Source organism: Vicia villosa, unplaced genomic scaffold (genome assembly GCF_029867415.1).
Source record: "Vicia villosa cultivar HV-30 ecotype Madison, WI unplaced genomic scaffold, Vvil1.0 ctg.000076F_1_1_3, whole genome shotgun sequence".
NCBI lineage: Eukaryota > Viridiplantae > Streptophyta > Magnoliopsida > Fabales > Fabaceae > Vicia > Vicia villosa.
The window spans coordinates 4,734-15,636 of record NW_026705000.1 but is presented as its reverse complement, the minus strand read 5'-3'; the positions used below and the strand labels follow the sequence as shown (position 1 = coordinate 15,636).

At 32.1% G+C, this 10,903-nt stretch overlaps 2 protein-coding genes and 1 long non-coding RNA gene across 3 annotated transcripts; all 3 read left to right on the top strand.

Annotated features, from left to right (window-relative positions):
* The first annotated feature begins 232 nt into the window (after positions 1–232).
* LOC131623631 (uncharacterized) lies at positions 233–771 on the top strand. Its single transcript, XM_058894636.1, has 2 exons — positions 233–578; positions 663–771. Exons 1-2 carry the CDS (start codon positions 273–275, stop codon positions 747–749), a joined length of 393 nt encoding a protein of 130 aa, XP_058750619.1. The 5' UTR covers positions 233–272; the 3' UTR covers positions 750–771.
* An 866-nt stretch (positions 772–1,637) lies between these two features.
* LOC131623627 (uncharacterized) lies at positions 1,638–2,673 on the top strand. Its single transcript, XM_058894633.1, has 4 exons — positions 1,638–1,912; positions 2,006–2,077; positions 2,163–2,443; positions 2,523–2,673. The coding sequence occupies exons 1-4, from the start codon at positions 1,700–1,702 to the stop codon at positions 2,671–2,673; spliced, it is 717 nt and encodes a 238-aa protein (XP_058750616.1). The 5' UTR covers positions 1,638–1,699.
* Positions 2,674–3,171: 498 nt separating this feature from the next.
* Positions 3,172–4,425, top strand: LOC131623629 (uncharacterized). The gene is made up of 3 exons (XR_009290274.1): positions 3,172–3,273; positions 3,375–3,473; positions 4,263–4,425. It is a non-coding gene; the product is annotated as an uncharacterized LOC131623629 (long non-coding RNA).
* Positions 4,426–10,903: the final 6,478 nt, after the last annotated feature.

Genomic DNA, 10,903 nt, shown 5'->3' with positions numbered 1-10,903 from the left:
ATGTGCGTATTTGGTTCGTGTTCTGAGTGATATTTAGTACCTATTTTTTTGTTTTATTTTCATTGTTCATCGTGTTATCCTGTGATTACTATATGATAATATTTGATAATGTAACTATGTGAGTGTTACTAGTATGTCTGAATGTGTTAATCAATAAATTATTGTGTACAGTATAATCTTATGATGTAATAAGTTTATGTTTTATATTCAATTGATTATGGAATTTTATGAGTGTCAATTGATTATGTTTTTCTTTATTATAGGTTAATTAGATGGCTAGTAACGAGGATCAAACACATGATGATGCTATTGATGATGGAGATCATGAGAACATTGTTGATCAGGAAGCGGAAATTAGAAGAGGAATAACACTTATGAAGAGAGTCATTCGTGATAGAGACCGAGGCATACTATTAGATGCGCATTGGAGCGAAAGTGGCCTACTAATTGAGCCTAACGGTTCAAAGATTACAAGTTTTATTGGTGCACTCGTAAGGAATGCAATTCCAATTACTTGTGATGATTGGAGAGATACAAATTTGGAAGAAGCTAAAGACAAACTTTGGATTGAGATACAGGTACCATATGTGATGTTATTTGTTTTTAATGACGATTACGTCTTTAAATTACTTCTACTAGCGCACTGTGTATGTTTTTCGTAGAGGAGTTTCAACAACATGGAGGATAATAGAAGAAAAATTTGTCTTAGATTGGCCGGAAGACTACTAAGAGGGTTTAGGACTTTTTAACTAGGAGATATCTTATGGATGCGAATAAAATTTTTGTTGATGTAGAGTATCCAGAAAGATATAGCAGTTTGATTGCACCTGATGAATGGGTAACGTTTAAAGCAAAACGAAAAAACCCAAAATTTCGGAGTAGAAGTGAAACAAATCGGTAAAGAGCATCAGGTCCCCCATATCCATACAGAAAAGGGCGTATGGGATATGGACGCTTAGAACAGTCTATTGTAAGTATCTATAAATTTCAATGTTATACTTGTTCATCGTGAGTTATATTTGATCATATTATTTGGCTTAATGTGTAGTTAACAAGGGAGAGTAGTTCTGAAACATTTGTTCTACCACGTGTTTTGTGGAAGGAAGCCCGTGTGGGAAAGGATGGAGTTGTCATAGAAAATGTTCAAAAAGTTTTTGAAAAATGCGTAAGTATAGCATTATTTCTTTAATTAAATCAAAAGTTTAGTAACATATTATTAATACAAATTTTGAATATTGATATGAATTTCAGGAGACTCTATCTCAGTCTATATCTCCAGATGAAGGCAATGATTGCAGGAGAATACTTAGCCGCACATTAGATATTCTTGAATATTCTGGTCGGGTGAGGGGTAAGGGATTTGGAATAATTCCAACATCCTTGAAGATGAAAAAACAGAAGGCTCCTAGCAATAGAGAACTGCAGGAAACCTTCTATGCACTACAAGCTGAAGTCCGCGAATTGAAAAGGAAAAAAGAATTAAGAGAGGAAGCTTCAGGTTGTAAAGCTACCAGTGACAAAGGTAGTATCAGTTGTAATTTTCAATCGAATCTTCCAGAGGTAATTATATATATTATTATGAAATTAAAGTAGCTTAATTTATTTAATTGAAATATATACACAATAACAATTTGAAATTTATTATTGGCTTTAGGGCATTTCACCTTGCCAACTCTACTTATCGTCACCGACTTATCGGATGGTTGGCAAGGAAAAAGTGCATAACACTTTGGGAGAATTACTTCACACTAGACCGCTCCCTACTGGCTGTTTGAAAGTATCGGTTGACATTGCTTTAGAGAAGGATGCATTATTACCGCATCCTGACGATGTTTCGGATGTCACATTGGTGGGAGATGCAATAGGTTCGTTTGTTGCATGGCCGTCAAGCCTAATTAGTGTAGATGATGAGGTATGCTTAAAACCATATATATGAATCTTTGAGTATTCAAAGTTTTTACGCGCATTTTACGTACATTTGTTTTTACATGGTTATGTTAATTAGACTCCAACAAAATCCAAAGCAAAAGACAAGGAGCCTCCGCGGAAAATCGAGTCAGTTGCATCAATAAAAGAGGTACATCACAATTATATGATATTTATGCATGAAAAATGTTAATTCACGATCTTATATTTCACCTAACTAATAATATGATCTTTAGATGCATGCTAAAGAGATTGAAGATGTCAGTAAGGGTAAGAAGCCTGAAAAGGTTGTTGCTAAGAAGACCGCAGCTAAGAAAAAACCTACTCCCAATAAGTTTAGGTCATGCCTTTTCACATTTTTACAACTCTCTGATATTCCGCAAGGAAACGCCCGTCTTGTACCTATGGAGGAAGATGTGTTTGGTATTGAGCATCAAGAAACAGTTGGTATGGAGGATTTTGAACAAATTTTTGAACATACGCAATTAGGCCTCGGTGTTATTGATACATACATAAGGTATATCCGATCTAATTTGTTTAATTAAATGAACAATTCATTTACTCATTTCAAATGTTAATGAGGTCTTTTATTTAAGGTTTTTGTATGAAAAATTGATGCACCCGAGTGGATTGAGGCAAAGATTCGCTTTCTTAGCTCCCTTCAATACCAACTTAGGGTTAATCATATCTAAACCGGATGAAGTCATGGCGTATGTACTCAACCATTTTATGGCCAACATAAATTAAGAAAAGTTGTTCTTTTTACTGTTTAATACCAGCAACGGGTTAGACTTTAATTCTAAATTCATCTATTATAATTTTTCATATTTTGACATTATGTAGAAAGTTTTCATCTCACATTTGTTTTGCCTTACAGTGGACATTGGTTGTTGGTCGCGATTAATCCTATCAGAGAAGTTGTATATTTTCTGGATTCCTTACACAATTCAATTAGTACATACGAAGCTATGAAGGATTTGGTTGATACGTAAGTGAGATTGTTCTAAATATTCGTGTGTATATTTATTTATTTATTTATGTGAATTGTTCTAAATTATGCGTTTATGTTTTATTAGCGTTATACAAGTTTTTCGAGCACAAAGAGGAAGTCAAGTACCAAAGAGTAAAGCCAACAACATCACCTGGATTAGAGTGGAGGTATATTAATTAATTATCACAATTTTGATTATATAAATAGTGATGAAACGTGATAAAATTTAGGCCTTATCCATATTTTCTTTCCATGTGTAGTGTCCTGAGCAGCGTAATGAAGTAGATTGCGATTTTTACATGTTGCGGTTTATGAAAGATATTCTTCTTTTGAATCAAATAGAGATTCCGTCCAAGGTATGGATTTGTAAATTAAGAGTTATTTTAACATTTAACACATATTTCTCATATAATTAAATATTTTTAACTTAAACATACCATGTTATATTATTTTGTAGTACTTTGATGACTTCAAGTGTGCTACTTACTCAAGATCTAAGTTGGATGAACTTAAGGAGGATTGGTGTCAATTCATGATTGAGTTGAAAGTTGTATAGGTATATTGAAATCTTACTATAATTGATGAGAATTTTGAGTATAGGCAAGTAGGGGTGGCAAAACGGGCCGTGGCCCGCCGGGCCGGCCCGTCACCCGCCAAAAAATGGCGGGTTGGGTTGGGATTTTAGGCCCGTCGCTCGCCAAAGCTCGCCCCGCAAAAACTCGCCGCCCGCCATACCCGCCCCGCCAAAGCCCGCCGCCCGCCAAAATCCGCCTCTCCTCCAAAACTCACTCTTTTTTTAGTTAATTCTAGTAATTTTAATTCTTGATGGTTTATTTTATACATTTATTTATAAATATATGTAATATTTTTTTAAGTAAATTTGTTAAAAAGTTGCTTTTATAAAAAATTGTTTTAAAAAATAGGTGAAAAGTTTAATTAAAAGGTAAAAAAAGCCTATTAATCTATTAAAAAAATATAAATAAAAATAGGCGGGTAAGCCCGCCGCCCGCCAGCCCGCCATCTTGGCGGGGCGGGCATGAATTTTATGCCCATTTTACTTGGCGGGCATGCCCGCCCCACTCGTTTTTTGGCGGGCATAAGGCGGAGCGGGCGGCGGGCGGGGCGGGCGGCCCGTTTTGCCACCCCTATAGGCAAGTGCATGTTGCAATATTTGATTTATCTACATAGATTATTTAGTGATATGTAGGCCGTTTGAAATACATTCGTGGCAAATGTAGAATGGTTTTATGGACACTAATGTAGAATATTTTTCACCTTTATATTATTTTGTTTTTGGTTTTCTGTTATTCTGTTTTGTGATTGTAATGGTTTGATGTAATTGCAGGATATTGAAGGGTAAAAAGGTTACAGTTGCTGGCAAGAAGAAAAAGTAGATATTTAGCATCCTTTTGACTTGTGTAAAAAATAACAATGTTTTGGATGATGCAATTATTTTCATTGAATTGGATGTAATTTTGTTGTTGTTTATTAATATATTCTTAGCATCTTAGCATATAAAAAATACAAAGTTTATTCGTGTATATATATATATATATATATATATATATATATATATATATATATATATATATATATATATATATATATTCTTAGCATCTTAGCTCTGAAAAATAGAGTTTTTTTTATTGTTTATATGTGAAATTTGTAATGGTATATACAGGTGCAAAATATGGTGAAAACCTGGAGCAAGCCTTTTTTAAATAGATGCATCTAAAAATTTCGTGGACATTAGACAACGCTTTAAAAGAGAAGCGCTGCCTAAAAGCTCTTTAAAAATTTTGTTCAGAAAAGCGCTGCCTAAAGGGGGCCTTTAACAGCGCTTTTAAGAAAAAAGCGCTGGCAAAAGTGGGCCTTTAGCAGCGCTTGTGGGAACAGCGTTGCCTAAAGGCGGCCTTTAGCAGCGCTTTTAAGAGGCTTTTTCTTAAAAATTGTTTCAGAAAAGCGCTGTCTAAAGGAGGCCGTTAGCAGCGCTTTTAATACAAAAGCGTTGTCTAAAGGGGGCCTTTAACAGCGCTTTATAGGCAAAAGTGTTGGCTAAAGGGTGCCTTTAGCAGCGCTTTCAAGGTGAAAAAAAGCGCTGCCTTTACCTACGGCAGCGGGTAAATAGACAGCACTTTAAAGCGCTGCCTAAAGCCAAAAAAAGCGGTGTCTTTTTCCTTGTTACTCCTTTCTACACAAGATTCCAAAGATCTTGATAACACAAAACAATCTTCATCTTCTTCCACCAATTCTCATAATTCTGATACTTCAGAATTGGGAGACTCGTCGGAAAACGCCCATTAAAATTGTTTATCGGATGATGCATCACGTCATATTCCCAAGAATCACACAACCAGTGCTCTAGATACCATTTGTTGGAATTACCCTAAAACTCTTGGAGAATTCCAAATTAATTTTAATGAACAGGATTCAATACACTGATCAAATTCGCCTCTTGTTCTTCACTTTTCATTTGAGTGAATCAACCTTGGTTGCAACATGATTCTATTGCGCAATCAATATTGAAAGAAAAAAAGAAAATATGAATTGGGGAAGAAAGAAAATTAGGGGAAGAAGTAGAATATTTGCAGAGCTTCTCTCTGCTCTCAAAGTTGAAACTTATCAATTATGCAACTACTTGTTATAACAATAGGGCAACTCCTTATTTATATGTTGAGTTTGCTTGCTTCCTAAGCAAACTCCAAATAACTTAATTCTGCTAACACTATAAAATAAGGCTAAGTCAAAATCCTTGTCGAAGATAATCCCTTCGACACTTTGATAGCTACGCAACTTTAACACACTAAACTATTTTGACACCACATTCCTTTTGTCGAATAATGTAATGAGTTTGAGTATATTTTGAGACTAATGGGACCCAATTTAAAATTTTAAGTGACTGGTATGGATGTTTCAAAGATATACTGAAGTAGTTTAAGTAATTAAAAAGTGTAAGAAAAAATATAATTAGTTAAGTGGGGTCCATTTATACCACCTATTTGAGTCGCATGTGTGTGAATGCTCTTAATAGTCTATCTCTTACCATCCGATCAGATCTGACGACTCCTCGCATTTTACATTGGACTAGATAGAGGTAGTTAAGGGATGTCAATGGGGCGGGGACGGGGGATACATTTCCATCACAATCTCCGCCTCAAATCTATTCTCCATTCCCGCTTCGAATCCCCGCTACAGGGGGTTTTGTCTCCCATCTCCGTCTCCGCGGATCTCCGCGGATACCCACGGATCCCCATGGTTCATGCAGAGATCCAGAAATATGATTTTATTATTTTAAATTAAATTAATAGTAAAAGGTTCAAAAACTAACCACAATAAATTTAGAAATTATTTCTTTATGATAAATATATTATTTTAACAATTTTTAATTTATAATATTGACTTATTGAGTGTCATGACCACCAAAATTTTTAACTAAAAAAATTGAAATAATTATTTAGATCTCACTCTTTTACTAACAATACATATATATTTTAAATTTGTGTATAAGATTAATTATATGAAATGACAAATAAACTTACATGATAATTTAAAATTATATATAAATTAAAGATATTATGCTATTTTAGGCGGGGCGGAGACTCCATAGGGCGATGGATATTTACGCCACCCCCATCCCTGAAGTGCCTTCGGGAAGACTTTGTTCCCCAACCCCGTCCCCGCAGGGGGGGAATTCCCCGTCTTTGGGGACCCAAACAGGAAATCCCCACGGGGATCCCCGCTAATGGAGGCAAGTTGACATCCCATAGTTTAAACTGTATACCATATATAAATTCAAAGATGCACCGTTTCAGGTATTACCTCGTTCTCACTTCCAAACAACATCTCTTAGACATCACTAATTTAGATATTAGAGTGATAATCTTGCATGTCTTTTTTTCCGCTCCGCCACGTTAAGAGTTCCTCCTACTTATGCACCAAAGAACTTCTTCATTCATCATCTCACATATTTTTGGTTCCACCTGAAAATATAAAGTCAAGATGGATTTTACTTTATGATCATCTCATTTTTCTTTCCACTGTGAACTTCCCATTTTTTACTTTGAATTGTTGGGTTTTTGGGTTCCGATGCTGGCATGGTGTTGGGTGTTTTACCCTTTTATAAAAAATGTAAGACTCATTTTACTAAGAGTGTTTCCGTCTCGAAACCTTTAGTTAAAATTGAAAATTCTCTTATGTATAAATTATTTTCGGTTAGAAAAAGTTGAATATTGTCATTTAATTATATTTGAACTTGCCGTAGTTGTTTGTTGAATAGTACATATGGTAAATAATTCAAATATGAGTTTTTTTCATTCCTGGTACAGAAATATCGTAGTAAATGATAAGCAAAATATAGAATTCAAGAAGGCAATAGTTGTTTGTTGAGTAGTACATATAGTAAAGAATCCAAATATGAGATTTTTCCATTTCTGGTACAGAAATATCGTAGTAAATGTCAAACAAAATATATAATTTAAGAAAGTTAGTGCTAGAGTAGAATATTGGAAAGGAAATTATTGATTAATGTTTTATTCCATATAATAAAAGTGCATAACTAACACGTTATACACGATATTGAGTACACACATATAATTCAAAAACAACGCGCAATACACAGATGCAGTGTCGTTTATTTATTTATACTATATTATGCGTGCTGGTGTTGGAGAAACTGCATTTAGCAATTTTTAGTGCACCAACAGCGAAAGTCATCCCTGCACCTTCCGCTAATCGCCCCCTCTTGTGTTTTACAGTGACCGTCACATCCACCAAAGCATACTCCCTTGTATGAACCAGCCAAATTCTCACAAGTGTTTGCCTCACTCACCACTATTTCTTCTGCATCATCCAAATACAATTACATTAGTTAATATATAGTCATTGATTCTCCTTTTCAAATCTCCTGATTTACTCAAAAGCATCCAATATTTAATAATGAGATGTATAAAAATACTTTATCTTTGTTATTTTAATAATTTGATGGGTGAAAAAATAGAGGTAATAAATCAAATTCATATTTTTTTTTTATAAATAAATACAACAAATGCAGTATATAATAATTAATTAATATATTAAGAATGATGACTTAATTACGTGCAACAAAGAGAACGAGGAGGAGGAAGGACAGGACAGCTAGTGATTTCTTCTCCATGGCTTAAGTGGTGATGATATAAACTTATGTGACTCACTTCACTTGTGATGTTATGTGTGTTTGATATATATGATGGTTGTAAGACACATATATATAGCCTCAAAGGGCTTTGACTAGTAAGAGACATCTTAATAAAAAAACAACAACTGTATAAGAAATAATTAATTCAAGAGAAAAGGGATATGCACTGACAGTGTAAAATATTTTTACACTGTCAACCAATCACAGTCATGTATTCAAGTAAAACACAATTTTAATTTAAAAAAACTAATATGACATGATAAGCGTAAGAATTTTGATTGGTTGTATGTGTAAAATTAGTTTACACTCTCAGTGCACTACCTTTAAACTCTTAATTCAATTCATATTTAATATTATAATTAATTAAATTATATAAATCAATAATATTTTTCAGTATAAATTAAATTATTTATTTATTTAATCAAATTAATTATTTTTTAAGTCATTAATTATAGGTGTGTTTGTTTTAATTTTAAAAATATAAAATTTACTCTTGGAGTTTGAGGTAGAAGGTGGATTCTGAAATGTTTACTTATTTTTGAAAAGATTCATAGGTTGAGGATATTCCTAGTACGGTTTCCTACTTTAATTTTTTTTTCTTATTTTCACATAGAAAATAGAAAAGGTGGGTGAGATTGGAAGGCGAGTCGATGGATTTTTGGTATGAAATTTATAGCAGATGAGACCTCTCTTTGACTATAAGTAAGATTTGACTATAAGTAATGTTGGCCTTAAAGGGTGAAGTTGTATGTCTACTTTATTGCATCTGCATATAGTACTCTCTTTCGTAGTCTACATCAGATGGTGGCTTCTACTGGTGTACTTGGACCCCCCTAAAGAGTGAATGTATTCTATTAACAATTTCTCCTAGGTAAATTCTCAACTAGAGATAAATTGTTTAAGAGATGAATTATTCTTGATTATGATGGTCTATTTTGTGGGTGGTGTGTTGACTCAATTGAATATGTCTCTCATTTTTTGTTACATGCAAAGCTGGCTAATATGTAGTATAAGATTTTTAGGTGGTTAAGTAAGGTAGTGGTCTTGCCGAGAAACTTAAACTCATTGTTTGAAATTTTTTCTTTCTTGAGGATTTGGCTAAGATCAGAGGGGAGCTTATCATGATTTGACACTCAGTGGTGTGGACTATATGTCGATTAATGAGAAAGACTTGGAAGATAGGACTCTCTCTCACACACACAAAAGTTGTACCATGGCATGACACTTGTTATTCTTATTTTTTTCTATCTACCTTGTAAACATTATCCTCTATTTAACCCAATGGCGATTCAAGAGTGTGGTCTGATTTTCTTGTGGTGTAGTTCTAAGTTGCTCTAAGAGAAAGTTGTTTTTTTCATGGTGATTCTCTGTCCCGAGTTCTAGTCTGGCTTTGATTGTGGTCTTTGTGGATTTTAAATTTTACAACTTTACATTCCTTCTTTTGTCTTCCTTTTGTTTTATTTTAGAATGTACTTCTGTATTTCTTATGTCGTTTATTTGTCTCGTTGATCTTTATTATTCCCGTACACTTCTCAATTTTTCTTGTTTATATATAATTATTATTAGTCTTTAAAAATTGGAAAAAATATTTAAAAAAATCTCAACAATATTAATTATAAAAAGTTATTCAAAATGATTTTCAATTTATATATTTTTTGAAATTTTAATATTCAATTTTTTTATAAAATATAAAATATTTAAAATAATATTTAAAAATAACATTATTTAAATCAATTTTTTATTTTAAACTCTTTTTTAAATTCTTTATAATTTTTATAAACATAGCACTATTAAAAGTCTTTTTTATAAAAAGTTTAAATAAAAGGGACCTATGATATATAAATTGTATAAAAAAAATGTTGATGAATCATTGATGGTAACAATGGCAGAGGCAAACCAAAAAATTGGGATGGCCGACAAAATAAATTGAAAATTATAAATAATTATACAAGTTATATAGCACCTATAAAATATTAAAGTTGGGAGAACACTTCGATACAATTTCTTAGATGTGATTCATATTATTTTTTAATGAAGATATGATAAGTGTGTAATTTCCTCCTACACATCGATAATTTTTTTCCTATTTTTACTCTATAAAAAATATATAAATACATTTGTCATATTTTCATTAGAAAATAGTACGAACCACACATATGGATTGTATCTAAGTCTTCTCCTTTAAGTTATCATAAATATAAAGTTGATTTTAAAAAATTAAACTATGTGATTTAAAATCAACTTCAAATTATTTTTTACATTAATTTTCCTCTTAAAAAATTTGTGATGATATATGCTAGAAAAACAGTTTTGATATTGTTTCCCAACTTAATTTAATATTTTTTTATAAAACAAAAATCTATTTGTGGTTGTAGAAGATAAATGGGTAAATGACCCATGATAAGGTGTTATATTAAACAAACTTAGTTGATAGATATCAAATTATAGATGTGCAAATTTAAATATGCGAATTCTCACTTATTAATCTTTGAAAAAGTTAATTATTTATTATTAAACTATCTGATAAAAAAAGTCATTGTAAAGTGAAATAATTTATCAATCAAAAATTAAATTTTAATATGCCAAATCAAAACTAAAAAACATAATTTTTAAATAATTAATAAATTATTCAAATTGAATGTTTGGTTCGAGGAACATCAAATAAAAATCATTGAAGTTAAAATTATAAAATCAATCTTCTATTGTTTACTAAAATCTATAAATTAATTTTTTAACTAGCATTCACTTTATAAATTAGTTTTAATGATGTTTATCCTTAGGAAACAAAAATACAAAAAATATTTAAAAAAATT

What these genes read in the sequence shown, in the direction of transcription:
- LOC131623627 (XM_058894633.1), top strand. Translation starts at nt 1,700, where the DNA reads ATGGTTGGCAAGGAAAAAGTGCATAACACTTTGGGAGAATTACTTCAC. An exon ending in TAATTAGTGTAGATGATGAG is followed by an intron (nt 1,913 to 2,005) that starts GTATGCTTAAAA and finishes TATGTTAATTAG; the next exon opens with ACTCCAACAAAATCCAAAGC. An exon ending in GTTATTGATACATACATAAG is followed by an intron (nt 2,444 to 2,522) that starts GTATATCCGATC and finishes CTTTTATTTAAG; the next exon opens with GTTTTTGTATGAAAAATTGA.
- LOC131623631 (XM_058894636.1), top strand. Translation starts at nt 273, where the DNA reads ATGGCTAGTAACGAGGATCAAACACATGATGATGCTATTGATGATGGA. An exon ending in AACTTTGGATTGAGATACAG is followed by an intron (nt 579 to 662) that starts GTACCATATGTG and finishes TGTTTTTCGTAG; the next exon opens with AGGAGTTTCAACAACATGGA.